This window comes from Macrotis lagotis, chromosome 6, assembly GCF_037893015.1.
Source record: "Macrotis lagotis isolate mMagLag1 chromosome 6, bilby.v1.9.chrom.fasta, whole genome shotgun sequence".
NCBI classification, from domain to species: domain Eukaryota; kingdom Metazoa; phylum Chordata; class Mammalia; order Peramelemorphia; family Peramelidae; genus Macrotis; species Macrotis lagotis.
The window spans coordinates 185173874-185200822 of NC_133663.1; the positions used below are offsets into that span (position 1 = coordinate 185173874).

At 36.1% G+C, this 26949-nt stretch overlaps 1 protein-coding gene and 1 pseudogene across 1 annotated transcript in view; one reads left to right on the forward strand and one right to left on the reverse strand.

Moving 5' to 3' along the window:
* Nucleotides 1-387: 387 nt before the first annotated feature.
* The window catches only part of F7 (coagulation factor VII), an 81245-nt gene continuing 54683 nt past the window's right edge, over nt 388-26949 (forward strand). The window contains exon 1 of the mRNA XM_074192080.1: nt 388-454. Within this exon, the coding sequence (XP_074048181.1) occupies nt 438-454 (17 nt within the window). The 5' untranslated portion in view covers nt 388-437. The remainder of the gene's footprint in view (nt 455-26949) is intronic.
* On the reverse strand, nt 6416-7759 carry LOC141491526 (transmembrane protein 115 pseudogene; annotated as a pseudogene).

A 26949-nucleotide genomic window follows, 5' to 3' on the forward strand; every position in this document is an offset into this window, starting at 1 on the left:
ACACAAGTTGGATAAGTGGCTATCAAGCATCTTGCCGCTGGCATGGTATCTGGAGTGACCCACTTGCTTAATTAAATCTTTTATACGTCATATACCACACTGAACCTCCTTATTCATTAGAGTATACCTGGTGATAGAAGTCTGTGGCTTACCATCCTCAATTATCAAGACCCAAGACACCTGTATTGCTGGTTCCACTTATTCACCAAAGGTTCATACATAATGAATAGTTGGTTCAAAATTAATGTCATTAAAGATAGCAATTACATAAGTTTCCAAAAGATCTCAAATGACATCCTCTTTACTATTCAAAAGTTCATCTTTTCACTTTGAGTGGGAGAGATCTTAGTTCCTCAAATAACAGTGCTGTGTAGAGTTTCACAATACCCTGTCACCTCACAGACTCACAGACTGTCATCTTCTAAGAGGATCTTATAATGTTTTTCTCCCAGCAGTAAGTCATTTATTATTGTTATTTTCTAGTTTGTTTTTAAATATGTTCAAATAATCATATGGCAGATATATCTATAATGTAATAATATTTAGTTTGAAAAGATGAAGAAACTTACTTTAACAGCTTCTTGTCTAAATAACTATCTTTCCCTCCCAACAACTCTGAGTTATAGGGGTAACTATTTATTATTCTCTTTGTACATAGATTCTCTGATTTGCTCCCTTTACAATATTTTCAACACAATTTTGATTTATAATTACTAGTGACAATAACCAAACTTCATTTTGTACTAGGTTCCATTATTTTTTTAAAGCAATAGAATGTTTATTAAAGATATTATTTGAGTTTTACAGTTTCCCCCCAATCTTGCTTCCCTCCCCCCACCCCCACCCCGTCAGTCTTTACTTTGTTTCAATGTTGTACCTCGATCCAAATTGGGTGTGATGAGAGAGAAATCATATCCTTAAAGAGAACAGAATTCTCAGAGGTAACCAGCTCAAACCATAAGACATCTGGGGGTTTTTTTCCAAATTAAAGGGAATAGTCCTTGCACTTTGTTCAAACTCCACAGCTCCTTATCTGGATACAGATAGTACTCTCCTTTGCAGACAGCCAAAAATTGTTCCCAATTGTTGCGCTGATGGAATGAGCAAGTCCTTCAAGATTGAACATCACTCCCATGTTGCTGTTAGGGTGTACAGTGTTTTTCTGGTTCTGCTCATCTCACTCAGCATCAGTTCATGCAAATCCCTCCAGGTTTCCCTGAAATCCCGTCCCTCCTGATTTCTAATAGAACAATAGTATTCCATGATATACATATACCACAGTTTGCTAAGCCATTCCCCAATTGAAGGACATTTACTGGATTTCCAATTCTTTGCCACCATAAACAGGGCTGCTATAAAAATTTTTGTACAAGTAATGTTTTTACCCTGGTTCCATTATTTTTAGTTGACTTACATTCAAAATTGATTCACGGCGTCACTCAACTTCTCATTACTATTTCTTTCTTTGAGCAACCCAAAGAGTCAAAACAATTTCTCTAATTTTTCTAAATTACTAGTCCTTTAGCATTATAATCGAAATCAGAAAAAGGAAATCATCCTTACTCTATCAATTAATCAACATGCATTTTTTTTAGGTTTTTGCAAGGCAAATGGGGTTAAGTGGCTTGCCCAAGGCCACACAGCTAGGTAATTATTAAGTGTCTGAGATCAGATTTGAACCCTGACTCCAGGGCCGGTGCTTTATCCACTGTGCCACCTAGCCACCCCATCAACATGCATTTTATGAAACATTTTATAGTCTTATATTAACTGGGGAGAGAAGATTTGCAGGACATTGTTAAAAAAAATTCCTAAATCTTTTCTATTTCAGTGGGACTAAGACCCTCTCTGAAAAGTCTCTTTCAAAACTCCAGAATCCTTTACTTTCAAACTTTGAATCTACTATGTGCCAGAGCCCTCCAACTCTCTTTACTCTTCGACTCAGTCTTAACTTCTCTAATTTCCCCATAAAACAGTACTCCTTAATCTTTCTAATTTTCTTTATGAAACCTTACTCTTTCTGTCTTCTACTGACAATTTCTCTGGTAAACTCCTTTTTTAGCTTAGCTTTGTTTTGGTTAAAAATCCACACCCTAATTTCTATAAGAGTTTGGGGCAATTAGAATTGGTTACAATCAGTTTTAAATAGATTCCAAAAAATAGCTCACTCAGCAAAATAAGTTCCTTTTTATAGAGTATCACAGATTTAAGCAAGTTGACTTTGGAGAAGAAATCATCTGTTTCCTTCTCAATGTTAAACTTTTTTGTGCCAGAGAAGGATTTTCCAACTATTTTACAAAGGAATTCACTTGGAAATGACCAAGGGCTCAACTATGGCATAGGAATGACACAGGAATTGCTCCTCTCAAAAAATACAGCAATTGTATTTTTCTGAAGGGGTCAGGGTGTATTTTTTTAATTTATTTCCTTTCAAATTACTTAAAATTAAGTCCATTTAGTTTGTATTTTAAATAACTTCCAGGTTCTGCTTTTCCCTTTGATTTTCAAAATTCTATAAGCCATGTGCTAATTTTAATTTGATCTTTTCTAATCTGATTGCTGACTGTTACTAGCCCAAATACCATGAAAGCTACAAAGGACCTTTTTCTACTTGTAAAGTTGGGGCAGGAAATTTCTGGCCCTACTGTTTTGGTCCAAGGCAACTGCATACTTGAAATTCAATAGATCCAGCAGATTTTAGGGATGAATTAATTAAATATTTGACTAAATACAGCTCAAGAATGATGTTATAAATATCCAAATGACCCTTTGCAGAAAAAAGGTTCCCCACCCTGTATTAGAGGAATTATAGGGTTCATCACTAGCTCCACTTTCTGCAATGGAAGTCAATGTCCTGCTTCTCCAATAACAAGTACGGCTGCTAGCAGTGTTGCCTTTTCCCCTTTTCCCTTCTTATCTTGCCTATATTTTTAGGGTTTGGGAAATAGGTGTCCATATTCTAAAGAGTCACATTGATGCAAGAGAAACTGGTATAGCTAATAAAGACTGAGAGCTGTTATGGAAGTAAAGAATCACTACTACTTCTGAAGTTGAAATAGCTCAGGATTTATTTTACAAACTTGAAAAATTTACAGATTAAGACTTTTTTTTCCCTGGAGAGTCAGTAAGTGGATTGGGGACTGTATGAATAACAAGTTTTAGACAAAATTGCCTGAGAGCAAAAGGGAAAGGGAAAATAGCCATAAGAGTTGGTTTAGGCTCAAATGAGTCCAGTCACAGAGGCCATAGTTCTCCAATGGCCTAGACCAGGAACATGTGGTTCTAGCTTAGAAAGAGAGAGTGTGGTCATCCTGACAAGGGGGAAGAAGGAAAGAGCTCTCTTCCCATCCTACACTTAAATGCATTTCCTTAGTGAATTGGACAAGGGTGGCGCTTGGGGAGTGGTTTAGCACCTGGTTTGTACTCTCCAATATCAACACCACAGGAGTGGTACTCCAAGGAGGGGCCAAGATATCAGTCTTTGGGCATGAGCAATGCATGGACACACCAGTCCTTCCTGTCCTAAAGGAAGTGACCTTCAAGTCTAAGATGTCATTTCCCAGGGCTCAAGATGACTGTCACACCTGCATCATCCAGCCTGGCCCACCACTAAGAACATGGCTAGGGTCAAGAGGTAATGTTTTAATAGTACAGAGGTTAAGAAGACAGGATCTTAGTGCAAAAGATTACAAAATTTATTTCCAATTATAATATTTTCCATGCCCATAATTTCCTGCATCAACTTGATTCAATCACCTTCAATGTATCATTAAACTTAATCTACCTTTGGTTGCTTTCTGATTTCAAAACAACATAACTGACCATCTAAATAACAAAACTAACAGAAACTAATGGAAACAGAAAAATGGGAGCTTTAGGGGACAAATTCCTTATTCAACAGTAAGTTGCTAAGGAAGTGACCACCCTGATTTCTGGGAGTACTTTGGGATTCACCTTCAATGTGGCATCCCTAATCAGGGATTTATTGGTTGCCCTCAGGTTAGTTATTTAAAAGCACCAAACGAGAAGGATCTATGAACTCCAATTCTACCCACTTTTATTCTCTTCTGAAGATGGACTAAGAGTTCTTTATTCTGTCTTCTAATAGTAAACTTATTCCAACTTTAAGTAAAGTAAAGTGTTTTAGGTAAGCCTTTATTCTACCCTAAAATTAAAAACAATTTCACAGACTGATACCCTAAAACTTCATACTTAGAGACTGGCTAGTTGAAACTTCTTTAGGCTTAACAGATGTGTTTCCTTTCTTAAATTCTAAATTGTGGAATTATTTAAACTCGCATGAGTTTCATTCTAAATTCACCTAATACTATTTCCTAAGTTTTTTAAAATCACTTTCCAAAGTTTCTATTTCACTGAATCTCTCCTGAACATATCTCATGACTAAGACGGCAGTTCTTAAAATTCAAATTTCATCTTTAAATCAATCCCTAGTCATTTTAAAGGTCTCTTTTAAGTATAAACTGATCTGTGAATTTTATTGTAGTTGTTGTTTTCATTAGTAATGCCACAGAGTTTGCTAATACCCCATATGCTCATCAAAAGACTTTATCAAAACACCAAATTATCATTTAGAAATGAAAACTGATTATTCCTTTATCACAAATTTGGTTTCCAAGTTTATTTTTTTATCTTACTTTCCAATTAATTTCTGTATCTGACTTTCATCTCATCAATTTCTGACGTGGCCTGTGTTGGAAACAGGAAAAAAGATGTCCTTTTTAAAGACTTTTGATTTTTTTGGTTACTCACACCAAAACAAAAACTGTAGGTCTAACAATTGTTAGGTATGGGTAGCACAAAACACAGAGTATAGTACAAAACAACAGATGCATTTCCCATTCTCTTAAAGATTTTCCTAATTGTATAAGTTGCCTTTCTATCTGAAATAAAAGACCGACTGTATCTAAACTTAGTTTCATCATTTACAAAAAACACACACATACAAAACATGTAATGATACAACATTAACTCAGACCTGAACTACTTATAAGTTTTTCTCTAGGAGATTTTGAAGTCAAGATCTTACATATCTCCTCTATTAAGTATAGAACTTAAGACTCTCTTGTACCTGGGATCCTACTGTCAATCTATGATAGTTCTTATGTTTCCTAAATATGTTTATACTTTTAGAATTTTATGCATGATACATGTAATTAAGAAACAATGCAGTTTTCTTTAGTCTAATTTGCCAATTAAGTTCACCTATTTAAAGTGCACTTTGTATTTCCAACAAGTCCCAAATAGATAGAAGAGTTGGTTAAATTCTGTGAAAATATCATTTTCCTTTCCTTATCTCTATAAAACCAAAGTGAACCTTCTTCTCAGTTCAGAAGAGGGTGGGATTGTTTCCAGGGTGGTCAATTCCTTAGCAACTTACTGTTGAGTAGGGAATTTCTCCCCTAAAGCTACCATTTTTCTGTTTCCATTAGCTTGTTAGTTTTGTTATTTAGATGGTCAGTTATGCTGTTCTCCTAATATTGAACCATCCCTGACTTGGTATAAAGTCTACCTGATCATGGTGTATCATCCTAGTAATAACTTGCTATAATCTCTTTGCCAAAGTTTTATTTTAATTTTTTTGCATCAATATTCACTAAGGAGATTGGTCTATTATTTATTTTGTCTGCTTTGGCTCTTTCTGGCTTAGGTGGCAGGACTATATTGGTGTCATAAAAGGAATTTGACAGAAGTTCTATTTTTAAAAATAGAATTGGAATTACTTGTTATTTAAATGTTTGGTAGAATTCACTTGTAAATCCATCTGGTTCTGGAGATTTTTTCTTGGAGAATTTAATGATGATTTCTTCAATTTTTTTCTCTGAAATGGAGTTAAGTATTTTATTTCCTCTTCTCTCTTTTTTCTTCAAAGAACTGCTTTATTTATACTGAGAGTCCAGGCTCCCTATTCAAGTGGTCCTTTTAAAAAAACACCCCCATGAATTTTAGTCCCAACAGATGTCCCTATTTGGAAAGACCCAAGCCCTGGGGATGAAAGCTATTTCAGCCTCATATGTACTGCCTGACCCCAGCCAAAGGAAAACCAAATTGCAATACTAACAGATGCTGGGATGGAGGAGTTAGGAATGGCAGAGGGCCAGAGGTGTCCCAGTGCTGGACCTTGTCATATCCAACCTTGGGCCTGGTGCTGGGTCTCCAGAACTTTTTTGGCAAATCCTTGCCTAGTAGCAGAGGGCAGAAAAAGGGATTGCTCCACCAACAAAGATCTGCCACAAAATCAGAGGAATAAGGTTACCCCATTGAGCCTAGTTGCTAAACCAGTCAACTGGAATCACAAGGCTGAGTCTGGAGCCAGGTTGCAGGCCATGTGCTTCCTGCTCCTGGACTTAGTGGTTGTCTGGTGGCTGACCCAGGCCTTAGGGGCATACAGGGGCCATGTGTCCAGAAGTATCAGCAGAGTGCACACGGTGTGACCCCATGGACCTTTCAAAAGGATTTCTCTCCTCGCCTTCTCTCCTTGGAAAGCAGTCAGCTTCTGGATATGGCTGAGCAGGAAGATAAGGAGAGGCGGCAGGGTGGTTCAAGTGGTGTGACCACTGACCAGGCTGGGGAGAGGGAGTTGTACCCCTGGGCTGGGAGATCTGGGCTACAGCTAGGGAGGGGCTTCCTAGAAGGTGATCAGGCTGGACTCAGGGACAGCCCCTTTCCCAGGGGGCTTGGGGCTTTTCTCAGGGAGCAGGGGGCTGTCTACCTTGCTCATGGCTTCATCATCAGCGTCATCATCCATGCTAGGCCAAGCAGATTGGTCTTCTACTCGCTTCAAACGCTCATTTAGGGCCTTCAGGGCCAGTTGCCTTCTGCGCTCAGCATCCTGGGGGTCTGTGCCTGGGAGGCTAATGGTGCCCCCACATTATAGCGCTTCACAGTCTTTCTCCAGACCTTCACCTTCACCAGGAGGCTGTGCACCAAGTTTGCCACCAGGGCCACCACAGGCTGCAGGATTTCGGGGAAGAAGGTGGCAATGGCAAAGTGGTCCGACATGTCCCCCCTGCCTCAGCTGTGGTGCTGGTAGCAAGTAGACCCAGCCCGAGAGCGCCCCGAAGCCATAGGAGGCCAGGGAGCTGCTGTCCAACAGCGGGGTGAGGAGCAGCAACGCCAGGAAGGCCAGCAGCAGCATGGGCACCACCCGCATCCACACCTGGGACACCTTCAGCACCACGCTGTCCCCCATGGTCTGCTTGAGGGCCACCAGGACCCCGCCCAGGAAGGCCAGCACCCCGTGGATGTGCACGGTGAAGAGATAGGTCAGGTTGAAGGAGGCCATTTAGGTCAACAGGTAGGCCAGGGCCCCCAGCAGCCCCACGTCCACCACGGCGAAGAACACCAGCAGCTCTAGGGCCCCCCAGAGCGGCTCCAGCAGCTGGTCCGCTGCCACCACCGTGGCCATGCTCGGGGCCATGTCCCACGCGTGCAGTTCCACCAACCCATGCGTGGCCAGGGTCCAGACCCAGAAGTTGGACGGGAAGAGGTAGCCGGGGGTCACGGCCAGGCCCAGCCCCGTGTCCAGCGCGAAGGACAGCAGGTAGAGCAGCAGCACGGCGGTGCACAGGGCCTTCACCATCACGCTGGTGCCGGTCAGGGTGGTGCCCAGGGGCAGGCGGGCGCCGGGCCCCAGCACCAGCGGCTGCATCTTCGGGGACGCTGCGCCACCGCCGCCGTCGCCGTCGCACCCCTCTTCTCTTAGTCTCAAAAGTTTACATCTTTGTAAATATCCATCCATTTCTCTTACATTGTCAAATGTGGTGACACACAATTGAGCAAAATAGTTCTGAATTATTATTTTAATTTGTTCCTCAATTGTGGATATCATTTTTGATATTAGTAATTTGGTCTTAATTTTTCTTTTTTATCAGATTAACAAAAAATTTTAAATATTTAATGGGATTTGTTTCATAAAACCAACTCTTTTAATTACTAGTTCAATAATTTTCTTACTTTCAATTTTATTAATTTCTCCTTTGATTTTTCAGAAATTCTAATTTGTTATTTTTATTGGGAATTTTAAATTTATTCTTTTTCTAGCTTCTTTAATTGCATGCCCAATTCATTGATCTACTCTTTCTCAATTTTATTTATATAAACATTTAGAGATATAAAATTTCCCCTAAAAATTATTTTCATTACATCCCATAAATTTTGTTATGATGTCTCATTGTTGTCATTGTCTTGGATGAAATCATGGATTATTTTTATGATTCTTGTTTAATCCACTCATTCTTTAAAATTAGGTTATTTGATTTCCAATTAATTTTTGTTTTATCTTTCTATGATCCTTTATTACATGTAATTTTTATTGTATCATGAATTAAAAAGAATGCCTTTAATACTTCTGTCCTTTTGCATTTGATTGTGAGGTTTTTATGGCCTGGTACATGGTCAGTTTTTGTATAGGTACCATGTACTGCATTCAATTCTATATCCATTCAATTTTCTCCAGAGGTCAATCACATCGAAGTTTTCTAAAATTCTATTCATTTCTTAACTTCCTTCTTGTTTATTTTGTGGTTAGATTTATCTAATTCTGAAACAGGGTGGTTGATATCCCCCACTATTATAGTTTTACTATACATGTCTCCCTGTAATTTGTGGCTTTTCCTCTAAAAATTTGGATGTTATACCACTTGATGCAAACATGTTTAATAATGATATTACTTTATTGCCTATGGTGCCCTTTAAGGTGTAGTTTTCTAGGAGCAGCTATGTGGCATAGTGGATAGAGCACTGACTCTGGAGTCCCAAAGACCTGAGTTCAAATTTGGCCTCAGATTTGACTTAGCTATATGACCTTGGGCAAATCATCTTACCCCTTTGCCTTGCAGAAATTCAAAAAAAAATGTAGTTTCCTTCTTTATCCCTTTAAATGAGATATACTTTTGCCTTTGCTTTGTCAGAGATCAGGACTACTATCCCTGATTTTTTTTTGCTTCTGCTGGAGCATAATATATTCTGTTCCAGCCTTTTACCTTTACCTTGTGTGTGTATCTCTCTGCTTCAAATATTTTTCCTTGTAAACAATATAAGGTAGGATTCTTATTTTTAATCCTTGCTACTATCTGCTTCCATTTAATGGAAGAGTCTACCAATTCTAGACTGAATTATTGCTCTCTCAAAGTGGTGTCAGAGAATTCAAGTGAGAATCACTCCCCCCAAACCCTACCCTTCTAGGGACTGGTCATAGGGTCTTTTAGATGGTTGCCTTACCACCAAAAAGCTCTCTTTCAACCAATTTAAGAGATTTCTCTATTGATGACACAAATGATTTAATTACTCCTTGTCAAAAGAATTTTAGGGCAAAAAAAAATCTATTTTTACCTCTGCCAAAAGAAGTTTAAATTTAGCTAGGTGGCTCAAAATGAGAAACTAGCAATTCCAAAACTGAATTTCCCCTGGCCTTAACAAAATGAAAGTAAGAAAAACAGAGGGAAATATATAACCTATGTTTATAAGGCTAAAATTAGAGCCCTTTTGGGGTAAAAATTGAATTTAAGTGCTCCAGAACTTAAAAATTTAAACAGATTAGTCACAAATTCAACCAGTGTCTATTTACCCGATCAGGGACCTTTCTTAAAAAAAAAAATTTAGGGTAAATTAAGGTAAACTCATCAATCTTGAAGACATTTACCTTAGGCTCAAAGAATTTGTGTGTGGACAGAAGGAGAAATCCAACCACTAAGGGAAGGTGACCATGGGGGAGCCATCAGCAAAACAGACTGGGTTTGTACTTCCCTTTTTGGGTCCTTTGTAGGAACTGAACAAAAGAGGTTGAGGTCCTTACAGGGCAGTCCCATCTGGGGTGCCAAAAATGTAGTGAATAAAATTAACTTACCTACAATAAAAGAAACAGAAGCAGAGACCTGAGCCAATGACACTTTATTAAAGGGTTCATGGCCCTGTCTAATAAAGGGGAGCTCAGATTTTCCTTATGATCTGAGATGCCCCTTTTGTTCTGGGATCTTGTTTTACTAGAGTTTGATACCCAAATATTCAAAAAAGGTATGGTGAAATATAGAATCTCATTAGTTGATAGACCTTGATCTTGAGGGTCAAAAATGACATATTAGTAGGATTATAGATCAGGTAATGCATGGGGCATCTCCATTAACTAAGTGGTCATAAAATAGCAAAACTACTTCTTAGGTAAGGCAGGAGGAGATGGCATAGGCTAAACATCCTGAGGGACTTTTCAGGCAGCTGAGTCAACCTCTGCTACATGGGACTTGGTCACCAAGACAGGAAAGAACAAGGGTGGAGGACCTTGGCCACCAAGACAGGGAAGAACAAAGGTGGAGGAGGGCCTCTAGCTAGCTGCCTGTAATTGTACAAGTGAACTTAGGGTCTGCAACACATAACTCTGGGACCCAATATACAGAGCTTAGAATCATATAAGATTGATTGATTGATTGATACTAATTAGAATTTGAGTAGGCAGCCTCACTAATTAAATCAACTTTCTCACTATAATATTTTTTATTTTTTTTAATTTATTGATTTATTTTTGAATTTTACAATTTTCCCCTAATTTGCTTCTCTCCCCCACCCCCAACAGAAGGCAGTCTCTTAGTCTTTACATCGTTTCCATGCTATACATTGATCTAAACTAAATGTGTTGAGAGAGAATTCATATCCTTAAAGAATAATAAAATAAAATATGAGATAGCAAAAATTACATAATAAGATAATGGGTTTTTTTAAATTAAAGCTAATAGTCTTTGGTCTTTGTTCAAACTCCATAATTCTTTCTCTGGATACAGATGGTATTCTCCATCTCAGATACCCCAAAATTGCCCCTGATTGTTATACCTATGAAATGAGCAAGTCCATTAAGATTGATCATCACCCCCATTGACCCTATCTGGTCATATTGACTTCACTATCTATAATCTAATGAAAAATGCTCTAAATAATTAATAGAGAAATGAAAATTAAAGTAACTTGTACCTCTTATTCATCAAAATTAGCAAAGTAAAAAAAAAGGAAAATGACAAATGTTGGGAGAGCTTGGAAAAACAGGCACATCTACATACTGTTGATAGAACTGTGAACAGACACAATCTTTGTGAAAAGCAATTTGTAAGTATGCTTGAAAAGTTACTAAATTGTTCATAACCATTTGTAACCCAGTGATACCATGAGTAGGCCTACACCAAAAAAAAAAAAGATGAAAGAAAGATGAAAAATTTATAAATATATATATATATATAATATAAAACTTGTAATAGTTCCTTTTGTAGTAGATAAGAACTAGAGATTCATTCAATTTCAGATTGACTGAACAAATTAAGGTATGAGGATATAATGGAATGCTAATGTGTTGTAAGTACTTAGAAAATAATGGGACACAGCCAAGATGGCTGAGTATAGGCCCCAGGACCCAGTTGAACTCTTAGGAACTACTTAGGAGATCTGCAAAAGAGATCTGCAACACCAAACCTAGAGTGCAGTAAAAACAATAGCACTGGGCTTTGGAAGATATGACAGCAAGGAAGAATTTTTCTAGTGGAGACAGAAATGGAAAGGATGACAGGCAATGATTGAACCTAATTCTCATAGAAATTAGTTCAAAAAGGCAAGAATATGTATGTACACACAGATGTATTACAAACTCTTATGTTATCAATAGGAATGGAAGGGAATAAGAGATGTGGCAGGGTAGTAACAAGGCAAGGTGGATTAAGGGAAGATATGTTTAGAAGGAAGAGAGAGAGGGAGAGGGAGGGGGGGAGGGGGGAGGGGAGGGGGGAGAGAGAGAGGGCACAATCATAACTAAATGAGATTGAGGAACTAATTCATAAAATGGAAACAAAGAGCAGAATGAATTAGAAAAACCAAATCCAACAAAATGTTGTGTACAAAAAAACAGACTTGAAATAGAAATACACAAGAAGAGTTAAAATAAAGAATTTCAGCAGAATCCAATGTTTCAGCTGAAATAAAAAAGGAGGGATAGCAATCTTGCTCTCAAATAAAGAAAAAGCAAAAATGGACCTATTTAAAAATCTATAATCAGGTAAAGTATATTTTGCCAAGTAATGCACTATAAACAATGAGATAATATCAAAATTTTGCAGTAAGTTTCTCTGATAAAGGTCTCATTTCTCAAATATATGAGGAACTGAGTCAATTTTTTTTAAAAAAAAGATATTCACCAAATGATAAATGATGACAAAGGATAAAAATAGGAAATTTTCAGAGAAAAAAATCAAAGCTATCCGTAGTAATCTGAAAAAAATACACTAAATAGTGTTGACTGGAGAAAGGTAATCTAAAACAGCTCTGGGATACCACCTCACAACTCAGAAATGGCTATGGCTGGAGAGATGAGCAAAAATATATACATCAGTGAATTGTCAGTGAAATAATGAACTGGTCTAACCATTCTAGAAAAAAAATCTGGAAACTATGCTAATGGGGCAATAAAACACATTTACTCTTTGACTCAGTATTACCACTACTAGGTCCTTACCCCTAAAGAGATTTTAAAAAAATACATGGTAGCTCTTTTTTGTGGTCGCAAAGAAATTGGACATTGAGAGAATGCTCATCAACTGAGGAATGATTGAACAAGTTTTGGCATATAATTGTGAGGTAGTTTTATTGTGCTGTGGAAAATGTTGGGGGAGGGGTGGTTTCAGAAAAATATGGCAAGACTTATATTGAAAGTGAAATTAAAAGAACCAGGAGATCAATATGCACAGTAACAGCAATGTTGTAATGATGATCGATTGTGAGATACTTGGCTACTCCAAATGAGACAATGACCCAAGACAATTCCAAAGGGCTCATGATGAAAAATGCTATCTACCTTCAGAGGGAAAACTGATGAGTGTAAATTAAATTATAATTTCCTCATTTTAATTTTTTAGCTTTTTTTGCAAGATGACTAATATAGAAATATGTTTTGTGTAATTTTCCCTTGTATAATTGATATATCATTTCCTTGTTAGTAAGAGAGAGGTGGGAGGGAATGAGAGAATCTAAATTTTAAAAGAATGTACAAAAATATATTTTCATTTTAAAAAAACATGAAAGTTTCAGAGAAACCTGGAAACATTTATATGAATTGATACAAACCAACACAATAAAATAGTGAATAACTCCAAAAGACTTATGAACTCTAATCAATGCAATAATCAACTATGATTCTAGAGGATCAGTAATCTCCTGAAAAGAAGTAATTGGGTTTAATATGCTGAATGAGAAACACATTTTTTTGCACATGGCCAATATGGAAATTTGTTCTGCTAAACTATGTTTACTTGTTACAGAGAGGTGGGAGAAATTGAAATGAAGAAAAAAAATAAATAAATGGCCCTCAACTGAAAAACCAGTAGTCATCAAGAGATTCAGAATATGGTTTAGGGATAGAGATAGAAATTTGGGAGTGGTCTAAATAAATTATTTGAGATGAAGTCATGAGAGTGAAAGGAATTACCAAACAAAAGATTACGGAAAAAGCAAAGAGGGACCAACTCCCTTTCTCTTCATTCAGAAGACCAGATAGAGATCTTTAATAGCCCTATCTCAGAAAGTGAAATATACTAGTTATAAAGGAAACTATCAAAGACAAATGGTTCTGATCCTGATGGATTCAGCAGAGAATTCTATCAAAATTTTTTTTAAAAAATACCCATATTGGGACAAAAATTGGACCAAAAAAGTACCCATATTGGCTATTCCATGCCAACAGAATAAAACCTTTGATAATACCAGAGTTAATTTCACTTTCATTCTTTATTATTTATTTTTAGCATTTTTTAAAAATTTTGAGGTTTCAAATTCTCTCTCTTCCTCTAGCTCTTTGCCCAGTCTTTGAGGAGGAAACCAATATGATATTTATTAATATATGTGAAGTCATGCAAAACCTTTTCAAATAAATCATGCTGCCAAAAAGTAATGAGAAAAATAAAATGGAAAAAAGTGTGCTTCAAACTGAACTCAGAGTTCATTACTTCTCTCTCTGGAGGTGGATAACATTTTTGTTTTTATCATGAATCTTTTGAAATTATCACAGACCACTGCTTTGAACAGAGAAGTCAAGCCTTTCCCACTGACATTACTAATACTTTGTACAGTGTTCTCCTGGTTCTGTTCACTTCATTTTGTATCAATTTATATGTCTTCCAGGTTTTTCTGAAATCATTCCCCACATCATTTCTTATGTCAAAATAGTATTCTATCACAACCAAATATGACAACTTGTTTACTCACTCTTTGGTTAATGGGTAGCTCCTCATTTTCCAACTTTTTTGACACCACAAAAAGAGTCTTACCAATATTTTTGTATATTTTCCTTTGATCTCTTTGGGTTATAGATCTAGAATTGTTATTATTAGGTCAACGAATTTTATAGCCCTTTGGGCATAGGTCTGAATTGTTCACCAGAATGTTTGGATCAGATCACAACTCCACCAACAGATCAGTGTTTCCTATTTTTCCACATTTCTTTGCCTTTTCTGTCATGCTAGCCAATCATAAGTGTGAGGTAGTACCTGAGAGTTGTTTTAATTTGCCTTTATTTCAACAGTAGTGATTTAGAACATTTTTTTTATATGACTATAGATAGCTTTACTTTTTTAATTGAATTTATTTTATTTTACCAGTTACATGCTATGAAAAGTTTTTCAACAATCATCCACATGCATATGCATATTTAAAGTTATATAATTCCTTCCGCCCTCCCTTCCCACTCTTCTCCCATCAGTGGTGAGCAGTAGGTGAATATTATACATACACATTTGTGTTTAACATGTTTACAATTTAGTCATTTTTGGTATGAGGAATTAGATTAAGGAAAAGAAAATCATTAGATAAGAAAGAAGTACCTAAGAGAAATTTTAAAAAGTGAATGTAGGGGAGACTTCCAGCCAAGATGGCAGGAAAGAAGATAGGCACAGTTCTAAAGTCTCCTGATCTTTCCACATCTATCATATGAAACAAACCTCTTAACAGAAATGCAACCACAAACCCAGAAAGAAAAGCCAGGAGAAAGACATCTACCTCAGGAATTGTCTCCCTCAGCACAGCATTGGACAAATTTGGGCGAGTAAGTCTGAGCAGAGAGGGCAGATCAGCCACGGATCAGCCAGATTTGTGGCTGAATTGGAGCCAGGGGTCTAAGGAACCAAGAGCCAGACCTGCTGGATCAGTGGTGGGACTAGACAGCAGGGGCTTCAGTCATCCAGGGAGCAGAGGCGCGCTGACCCTCTGGAGCTTGCCAACAGAGCTGGGGGGGGAGAGTTCCAGTGCAGGAGAGCTGCGGACACCATCCCTGAGCTCCTCTAGTCTGAGGAACTCAGAGTCCACGCCTCCATTGTGGCTGAGGCCTCTTCCAGAACAAACAATTGCAGACTACTTCTGCCTCAGGCACAGGTATGTGAGCAGGAGAACCAGCTCAGGAATTGGGAGGGGAATGACCTCAAGCCACTATTGATTGAAGGCAAAAGGATTCATTAGCTCCAACTCCTCCCTTCAAGATAAAGGAGAAGGCCTCAATCAAGCTCACAGGCACTCCAGAGAAAGCAACCAGCACCTCCTACTGGCCAGCCAGAGAAATTGCACTCAGTGAGTAAAGCCTCTATTGATCCCAAGCCCCTATGAACCACCCCCTCCCCAATTCAAGGTCTTAGCAAAATGAAGAAGGGTCAGCAGAAAGGTGGATCCATAGAAAAATTCTTGGAAGAGAAAGACCCTAACTCAGAGAGGACCTAGAACCTCAGAGGAGAATATGATCTGGTCTTCAGCACAGAAAGACTTCCTTGAAGAAATAAGGAAGGAGTTTAAAAATCAACTGGAGGGATGACTAGGTGGCGCAGTGGATAAAGCACCGGCCCTGGAGTCAGGAGTACCTGTGTTCAAATGTGACCTCAGACACTTAATAATTACCTAGCTGTGTGGCCTTGGGCAAGCCACTTAACCCCATTTGCCTTGCAAAAATCTAAAAAAAAATCAACTGGAAAATTTGGGAGAGACAATTAATACCTTGCAACAAGAAAAACAAATCCTTAGAAAATGCAATTGGACCAATGCAAAAAGAAAATAATTCTCTGAAAACCTCAATTGGTCAAATGGAAAGCTCTTTCAAAGTAGAATTGACCAACTGGAAAAGGAGTTGCAAAAGGTTAATGAAGAAAACTCCTCTCTAAAAAAAGAATGGAGTCTGCAGAAACTAATGACTCCATGAGACAGTAAGAGCCAGTTAAACAAAATCAAAAAATAGAAAAAAATAGAAGAAAATGTAAAATACCTCATCACCAAAACCACTGACCTCAAGAATAGGCCAAGGAGGGGCAACCTGAAAATTCATTGGACTTCTTGAAAACATTGAAGAGAAAAAATAAGCTTGGACTTAATATTACAGGATCTAGTGATGGAAAACTGCTCTGATATCATGGAACCAGAGGGCAAAGTAGTTATTGAAAGAATACATCGATCGCCCTCCAGCAAAGATCCTAAAATGAAAACACCAAGGAATGTTGTGGCCAAATTCCAGAGCTATCAGATAAAAGAGAAAATCCTGCAAGCAGCCAGAAAGAAACAATTTAAATATCAAGGAGCCACAGTAAGGATTATGCAGGACCTGCTTGCATCAACATTAAGGGATTGAAGGGCCTGGAACGAAGATATTTAGAAGAGCAAGGGGGCTTGGAACGCAGCCAAGAATCCACTATCCCACAAAGCTCAGCCTTCTCTTCCAGGGAAAATGATGGACATTTAATGAAATGGAAGAATTGCAAAAATTCCTGATGAAAAGACCAGAGCTAAATAGAAAATTTGGACAGCAAACAGGAGGTACAAGAGACACATGAAAAGGTTAAGAAAAAGAGGGGGGGGTGGTAAAAGAAAAAACTGGCTATATTCCAGCATGAGGGAAAAGATTCTCATAAATCTTGAGAATTGTAACTCTAATAGAGAGAATATACATAGCCAGAAGTGATGGACATTATGACCTATCTATCCATGAGACTGCTATCTAATGAGATGTAACTGGCTTTAACCCCACTTGGAAGAAAGATCTCAAAACTCCCAAGAATTTTAACTCTATTAGATAGAATGTACTTCTAGAAGTGACAGATACTCAGAATTTTCTATGGCTCAGATATGGCTCAGGTCTAAAAAAACACTACCTCCTCATAAAGGGGAACAGGAAGGAGATGGGAGGAGGGAGGGGATTGAATGGGGTAAATCTTATTACACTAAGAGGTATAAAATACTTATGGTAATAGAGGGAAGAAGGGAGGAGATGAGAAATACCTGAATCTTCTTCTCATCAGACTTGGATTAAAGTCAATTTACACATACTTAGTTAACTTAAAAAAAAAATCTAACCTTTCAAGTATTAAAAGGGGAAAGGGGAGGGGGGGACAGAGAAAGGGGGGAGTGGGGAAAAGGGGAAACTAACAAGGGAAGGGAATGGAAAAGGGAACAAGGGAAAGGGGAAAGAAAGGGGAGGGGTGATATAGGAGGGCAAACACACTGAAGGGGGTGGTATTCAGAAACAAAATACTAGGGAATATGGATAGAGGGGAAGGGGGAAATACAAACAGAGGGAAGAAAGCATGAAAGGCAATAAAGAATTAGTAATCATAACTTTGCATGTGAATGGGAGGAACTCTCTCTTAAAACATAAGCGAATAGCAGAGTGGATTAAAAACCAGAATCCGACAATATGCTGCTTACAAGAAGCTCATTTGAAGCAGAGAAGATAAATATAGAATAAAGGTAAAAGGTTGGAGCAAATTATATTTTGCTTCAGCTGAAGTAAAAAAAAAAAGCAGAGGTAGCAATCCTTATCTCAGACAAAGTAGCAGCAAAAATAGATAACATTAAAAGAGATAAGGAAGGAAACTTTATCCTCCTAAAAGGTACCATAGACAATAAAGCTATTTCAATACTGAATATATATGCACCCAATGGGAGAGCATCCAAATTCTTAGAGGAGAAGTTGAAAGAACTACATTAAGACATAGCCCACAAAACTCTACTAGTGGGACACCTCAACCTCCCACTATCAGATCTAGATAAATAGAATCATAAAATAAACAAGAAAGAAGTTAAGGAGGTAAATAGATTGTTAGAAAAATTAGATATGGTAGATTTATGGAGGAAATTGAATGGGGGATAGAAAGAAATATACCTTTTTCTCTGCAGTACATGGACCATGTACTAGGATATAAAAGCCTAATGATCAACTGTAGAAAGGCAGAAATAGTGAATACATCTTTCTCAGATCACAATGCAATAAAAGTCATATGCAAGATTGGGCCAAGGAGATATAGACCCAGAACCAACTGGAAATTGCATAACCTCATTTTAAAGAATGAGTGGATCAAAAAACAAATTATAGAAAGAATTAACCATTTTATCCCAGATAATGATAATAATGAAACAACATACCAAAACCTATGGGATTCATTCAAAGTGGCTCTCAGGGGATATATTATAGTTTTTAAACGCTTACATGAATAAATTGGAGAAAGAGGAAATCAATGAACTAAACATGGAACTAAAAAAATTAGAGAAAGAACAAATTAGAAATCTCCAATTAAATACCAAATTAGAAATTCTAAAAATTAAAGGAGAAATTAATAAAAGCAAAAGCAAAAAAACTATTGAATTAATAAATAATGCCAAAAGTTGGTATTATGAAAAAACCAATAAAATTGATAAACCTCTGGTCAATTTGATTTAAAAAAAGAAAGAAGAAAATCAAATTTCTAATATCATAAATGAAAAAGGTGAACTCACCACCAATGAGGAGGAAATCAAAGTAATATTTGAACTAGTTTGCCCAACTCTATGCAATAAATTTGATAATCTAAGTGAAATGGATGAATATTTACAAAAATATAAGTTGCCCATGTTAAATGAAGAGGAGATTAAATACCTAAACAACCTTATCTCAGAAAAAGAAATTCAACAAGCCATCATTGAACTCCCCGAGAAAAAATCTCCAGGGCCTGATGGATTCACAAGTGATTCTACCAAACATTTAAGGAACAATTGGTTCCAATCCTATATAAACTCTTTGGAAAAATAGGGAAAGATGGAACTCTGCCTAACTCCTTCTATGAAACCAATATGGTGCTGTTACCTAAACCAGGAAGAGTTAAAACAGAGAAAGAAAATCATAGACCTATCTCCCTGATGATATAGATGCAAAAATCATAAATAAAATCTTAGCAAAACAATTACAACAAGTTATCACTAGGATAATGCATTATGATTAAGTAGGATTCATCCCAGGAATGAAGGGTTGGTTCAATATTAGGAAAACTGTTAGTATACTCAATTATATCAACAACAAACCTATCAGAAATTATATGATTATATCAATAGATGCTGAAAAAGCTTTTGACAAAATACAGCATTCATTCCTACTAAAAACACTAGAGAATGTAGGAATAAATGAACTGTTCCTTAGAATAATTATCAGTATCTATCTGAAACCATTAACGAGCATTATATTCAATGGGGAGAGACTAGAGGCATTCCCAATAAGATCAGGGGTGAAACAGGGTGCCCATTATCACCACTACTATTCAATATTGTATTAGAAATTTTAGCTTCAGTAATTAGAGAAGAAAACAAATTGAAGGAATTAGAATTGGGAAGGAAGAGACAAAAACTCTCACTCTTTGCAAATGACATGATGGTCTACCTAGAGAATCCCAAGAAATCATCCAAAAAAAAACTACTGGAAACAATTAGCAGTTTTAGCAAAGTTGCAGGTTATAAAAAATAAACCCTCATAAATCCTCAACTTTTCTATATATGTCTAGCAAGATACAGCAGGAAGAGTTAGAAAGAGAAATCCCATTCAAAGTAACCTTAGACAGTATAAAATACCCAGGAGTCTATTTACCAAGACAGACTCAGAAACTTTTTGAAAAACAATTATAAAATACTTCTCACACAAATTAAATCAGATAAACTTGGCAAATATCAACTGTTCATGGATAGGTAGAACTACTATAATAAAAATGACAATTCCTACCAAAACTAAACTATCTGTTTAGTGCCCTACAAATCAAAATTCCAAAAATTACTTTAATGAGTTAGAAAAAATTGTAAGTAAATTCATATGGAGAAATAAAAAGTCAAGAATTTCCAGGAGCTTAATGAAAAAAAGTACAAAAGAAGGGAGCTAAGCCCTACCTGATCTAAAATTATATTATAAAGCATCAGTCATCAAAACTGTTTGGTATTGACTAAGGAATAGAGTGTGGACCAGTGGAATAGACTAGGTGCAAAAGCAGGAGGCGATTATAGTAGTCTGCTGTTTGATAAACCCAAAGAGTCCAGCTATTGGGATAAAAACTCCCTCTTTGATAAAATCTGCTGGGATAATTGGAAGTTAGTATGGAAGAAACTTATATTAGATCAACACCTAACACCCTTTACCAAGATAAGATCCAAATGGTTACAGGACTTAGACATAAAAAACAATAACTACAAGCAAATTAGAAGATCAAGGACTAGTTTACCTGTCAGATCTATGGAAAGGGGAACAGTTTATGACTAAGGAAGAGTTGGAGAACATCACCAAAAACCAACTAGATGATTTTGATTACATTAAATTAAAAAGTTTTTGCACAGATAAAACCAATGTAACCAAGATCAAAAGAAATGTAGTAAATTGGGAAACAATCTTTACAACTAATGATTCTGACAAAGGACTCATTTCTAAAATATACAGAGAACTGAGTCATACTTTTAAAACAAAAAGTCATTCCCCAATTGACAAATGGTTAAAGGATATGCAAAGGCAATTTACAGATGAGGAAATCAAAGTAATCCATAGCCATATGAAAAATTGCTCTAGATCTTAATTATTAGAGAATTGCAAATTAAAGCTTCTCTGAGGTACCACCTCACACCTCTCAGATTGGCCAATATGACCAGAAAGGATAAATGATCATTGTTGGAAGGGGTTGTGGGAAATCTGGGACACTATTACACTGTTGGTGGAGCTGTGAACTCATCCAACCCTTCTGGAGAGCTATTTGGAACTACACCAAAGGGCAACAAAAATGTGCATACCCTTTGACCCAGAAATATCACTACTAGTTCTATACCCTGAAGAGATGATGAAAAAGGGTAAAAACATCACTTGTACAAAAATATTTATGGCAGCCCTGTTTGTGGTGGCAAAGAATTGGAAATCAAGTAAATGTCCTTGAATTGGGGGAACGGCTTAGCAAACTGTGGTATATGTATGTCATAGAACACTATTGTTCTCTTAGAAACCAGGAGGGACAGGATTTCAGGGAAAACCTGGAGGGATTTGCATGAACTGATGCTGAGTGAGATGAGCAGAACCAGAAAAAACACTGTACACCCTAACAGCAACATGGGAGTGATGATCAACCTTGAAGGACTCGCTCATCCCATCAGTGCAACAATCTGGAACAATTTTGGACTGTCTGCAAAGGAGAGTGCCATCTGTATCCAGATAAGAGGCATGGATTTTGAACACAGTTCAAGGACTTTTCCCTTTAATTTAGAAAAAAAACAGATATCTTATGGTCTGATCTTGTTACCTCTTGGACTTCTTGTCTCTTCTTTAAGGATATTATTTCTCTCTCATCACACCCAATTTGGATCAAGGTACAACATGGAAACAAAGTAAAGACTGACAGATTGCTTTCCGTGGGGGGGGGGGTAAGATTGGGGGAAAATTGTAAAACTCAAATAATATCTTTAATGAAAAATAAATTTAAAAAAAAAGAAACACTAGGTGGAAGACCACAGCTTTTCACAATCTGAGTCAAAAGACCTTGAGAAATATAACCTTCTTGGCAAGTATTCTCCAGTTTTCTTATAACAAATCTTTATAAAGATGATGGAATGATACTTCAATTCATCCATTGTTTGTTACTGTAACACAATATTAAAATTTCAAAAAATTGTCTGAATCTGTTCTTATACAAAGTTTACTAATTATACATACCACATTTCAATTAATGTATATTCCCTTCACTCCCTAAAATTCTGTAATAAAAAATTTCTTGATACCAAAAAAAAAGTCAATGTAGGGGCAGTTAGGTGGCACAATGGATAGAACAAAGGCCCTTGAGTCAAATCCAGCCTCAGACACTTAATAATTACCTAGCTGTATGGCTTTGGGCAAGCCACTTAACCCCACTGCCTTGCAAAAAAAAAAAAAGTCTTAAATGTAGCATCCATTCAGATTCTGTAAGTTTGGGGGGGGGGTTGTTTTGGTTTGGTTTTTCTTCTTCCGGTTGGAACAGCATTATCCACAACTGGTCTTTTAGGGTTTTCCTAGCCCTCTAAAGTGCTGAAAGGAACTGCTGAAAGGAACTTCTTCACCATGGTTGATAAACTTACAATGTTGTTGTTAATGGGTACAATGTTCTCTTGGTTCTGCTTCCTCCACTCATTTTTCTTACGAAAATTTCTTATGAAAACTATTTGTTCTTATTCTTTAACTATTTATCAATTGGGCAATGTTCTTATTTTTATAAATTTGACTCCATTTCCTATGATTTGAGAAATGAAGTCTTTAAGCAGAGAAACCACTGTTTTCCCCAGTTCTTGCTTTCCTTCTAATTTTGACTGAATTGGTTGCTTTTGTGCAAAATATTTTTATTTTATATTTATTATATCTTATTTAATATATTTATTAATTTTATATCATCATTTCATAAAATCAAAATTATCCAGTTTACTTTCCATGATCCTATCTCTTGCTTAGCAATAAACTGTTGTTGTATCCATGAATCTGATAGGTAAAATTTTTCATGCTCCCCTAATTTGCACATATCATCCTTATTGTCTAAATCATTCATTTCTTTTGATCTCATTTTTACATAAGTATGAGATATTGGTCTATGCTTCATTTCTACTAAACTGCTTTCCAGGTTTCCTGGCAATTTTTGTCAAAAAGTTTTTGTCTGGGCAGCTAGGTGGCATAGTGGCTAAAGCACGGCCCTGAAGTCAGGTGTACCTGAGTTCAAATCCAGTCTCAGACACTTAATAATTACCTAGCTGTGTGGCCTTGAGCAAACCACTTAACCCCATTTGCCTTGCAAAAACCTAAAAACAAAGTTTTTGTCCCAAAACAATAGATCTTTAGTTTATCAAACATTGTTACTGGGTCATTTATTATTGTTATACTGTATACCAAATGTATTCCACTGATCTTTTGTTTCTTGTACCAAATTTTAATGACTACTATTTTATAATATATAGTATGAAATCTGGTACTGCTAAGCCCCCTTTCTTTAAATCTTATCACATTGATTTCCTCTATATTCTGACCTTTTGATATTCCAGATTTTTTTCCCTAGCTATACAAAATAATTCTTTGGTAGTTTGATTGGTATGACACTGAATAAGTAAACTAATTTAGGTAGAAGTGTCATTTGTTTTACTGGTTCAACTTATCCACGAACAATTAATTTTTCTACAGTTGTCTAAAACTATCTTTATTTGTGTGAAAAGTGTTTTTTTAATTGTGTTAATATAGTCCTGGGTTTGTCTTGGTATGACGGTTCCTCAATATTTTATACTATCTATGATTATTTTAAATAGAATTATTTTCTCTATCTCTTCCTGAGTGTTCTGTTTGTAATATATAAAAATGCCGATGATTTATTTGAGTTCACCTCATATCCTTCATTTTGTTAAAGTTCTTCTTGTTTCAACTAGCATTTTAGGTGATTCTCTGGGTTCACTAAGCATATTATCTGCAAAGAGAGATGGTTTTGTTGTTTATTCTTATTCCTTCTATTTCTTTTTTTATCTTGTTCTAGCTAATATTTCCTATATAGTACTGAATAATAGTGATGATAATGGACATCTTTATTTCCCTTTTGGTTTTAATGGGAAGGTTTCTAGTTTGTCTCTCCATTATGCAATATGGTTGTTCTTTGTTTTAGACAGGTACTACTTATTTTAAGAAAGGTTTAATTTATTCCTATGTTTTCTAATGTTAATCTACACTTAATGCTATACCTATAAAATTATGAAGGGAATATATTATAAAAACTTAATAAAATAATAGCAAAATTGATTTGGAAAACAAAAGCTCTAGAACAGGAGTGGGGAAATTTTTTTCTACAAAGGGTCATTTGGATATTTATAACATCATTCACAAGCTAAATTTTGGTCAAACATTTAATTAATTCACTCCTAAAAAGCTACTAGATTTATTGAAATTTGAGACTTGCCTCTGGTTGCCTTGGCACTGCCAGACCAATACAGCTGGCTGGCCAGAGGTTTCTCACACTTACTCTGGACTATTAAAGGATAGTCTAGGGGTGGCTAGGTGGTGCAGTGGATAGAGCACCGGCCGTAGAGTCAGGAGTACCTGAGTTCAAATCTAGCCTCAGACACTAAAGTCCCTAGCTGTGTGGCCTTGGGCAAGCCACATAACCCATTGCCTTGCAAAAACCTAAAAAGAAAAAGGATAGTCTAAAAAGAGAGGGATAAAGGAAGAATAGCACTTCTAGATCTCACACTATATTATAAAGCAGTAATTATTAAAAATTATGTGCTACTGGTTAAATAATAGAGAGAGATAGATTAATGGAAAAGACTAGACAAGAAAAATCAGAAATAATAAAACTCAATAACCCAGTGTTTGATAAAGTGGAAAACACCAATTACCTATGAAAAAATTCCTAGTTTGATTTTTAAAACTTAGTAGAAAAACAGGCAAGTAGTCTGATAGAATGATGTTTAGACTAATGCTTTATATGATATTAAATGGATACATGATCTTACTGTTAGAGATCATATTATTAAAAACAAATTAGGAGTGAAGTCAATCATATGCATCTCACAGCTATGAGTAACCAAATAAGAGAAAGAGGCAATTACAAAATATAAAAGAGATAATTTTGATTGTGTGGAACCAAAAAAAATTCTACAGAGATAATATTAATACACTAAGATAAAAAGGAAAGTGGCTGAATGAGGAAAATGTTTATATCAAATTTTTTAATAAGGATTTGATATCTAAGATATTTAAACTATAGTTATATAAAAATAGATAAAAATATACACAAATATTTGCATACACACATATATATATATAACTAATAGACATTCCCCAGGGGTTATCAATGGTCAAAGGATATTAACAGTTCTCAAAAGAACTGCAAAGTATTCACAATCAGATGAAAGAATGCTCCATATCACTAATGATAAAAGAAATGCAAATCAAAACCACCGTTGAGGGTTCATCTCGCATTCTGCTAATCGGCAAAAAATGACAAAAAAACGGCAACCATCAATGTTGGGCAGTTTGTGAAAAGATCAACACACTAATATATTATTGGTGTGGCAATGAAATGGTAAAAATTTTTGGAAGGCAATTTGGAATTATGCAAATAAAGGACTAAAATGTCCACATGCCAAAATATTTATAGCAATACTTTTTATCATGGCAAAGGTTGGAAACATAATAGATAACCATCAAATGGAAAATGGCTAAACAAGCTATAGTACATGAATGTAATGAAATATTACTGTGTTGTAAGAAATTATGTATTATAATGAATACAGAGAACAGATCTCTAAGAAAACAAAATATTAAGTGACTAAAACAATATTATTGGAAAAGACAACCATACATACATGTACACAAATCTAAAGTGAATATTGCAAAATTATATAGATTAAGCATGACTTAATTAAGAGATGTGAGATAATAAATCAAAATCTTTATGGAGTTGGGAGATCCACAGGTTTTATACTTTACACTTTTTTCAGATTATTTTTAATGTATTGATCAACTAGATGCACTGATTTTTTCCCCTCTTCTTTTTTTTTGTCTTTAAAATATACATTTGTTATATGAATGGCTCTCAAGAAGGAGAAAAGGGAGGATACTGAGATAATTACAATCATGTAATGAACCAAACAAAAACAAATCTGGAAGTAAAAGGGACAAGAAAAATGAGACGTAGACTGGATGCAATGGAAAGATCTAAGGAAGTCCCTGTTTTTATAAGTCTAGGGAAACCTAAGCATGTTAGGAGGCTAATGATATATAGCACAAGTATCCAACATTTTAGCTCTTCTGATCTGCATCATCTAGCAAAAACTTGTCAAGGGCCGCATCGAGAATTTAATATTTATTTATGCCTACAATGTAACCCATATTACCAGTGAGTATAGTAATAAAATGTAGTAATGCCACATGAATTGCTTTATAGGAGATTCATGCAAACCCATGGTTATACACACTTAAATTATATGCTTATCTTATTCAATATATGTAGACAAACCCTGTGAAGTAATTAATAAACAACATTACAGTTTCCCATTTTACAAAATAGAATGTACATATTAGTAAAAAAGATAATTTCCACAATCCCAAATGAAATAGGCCAAGCCTAATGATTCCTACAAGCACAAATTTCCCTTTGATCTCATTTGGAGGTCTCTGGATAAGAGTGAGCAGCAGAGGTGGTTTAGAACTCAACCCTTAAATTAGTTTGTGGGATTAATATTATTCCTACTTTACACAGACAAGAACTCTGTGGGAGGAATTGAGTGACCATCTCTGTTAAAAAGGCTATATCGTTTTCACCAGGACTTGAAACCACATCTTAGTCCAAGTGAAATTAAAAGTGCTCATCTCTAAGAACCTGGAATTCTCATTACTAAAAGAATATTATTTGTGCCTTAAAAAGTAGGGATTGATGTTTGTATCTCTAAATTAATGTTAGATTATAACATCACCACATAATTTTATTAAGATCTCCTTACTACTCTAAAGAAACTGTTAGAATTAATCTGATGATGATGATGATATTTGTCCTTCATTCTCAAAGACCATGTCATCAGGGAAGTGATGCCATGACAAGCACATGAATTGGATTTGATTGAGGGGATACTGTGCTAAGTCACAAGCCATACTTTCTTCTCCTGAGCCATCTG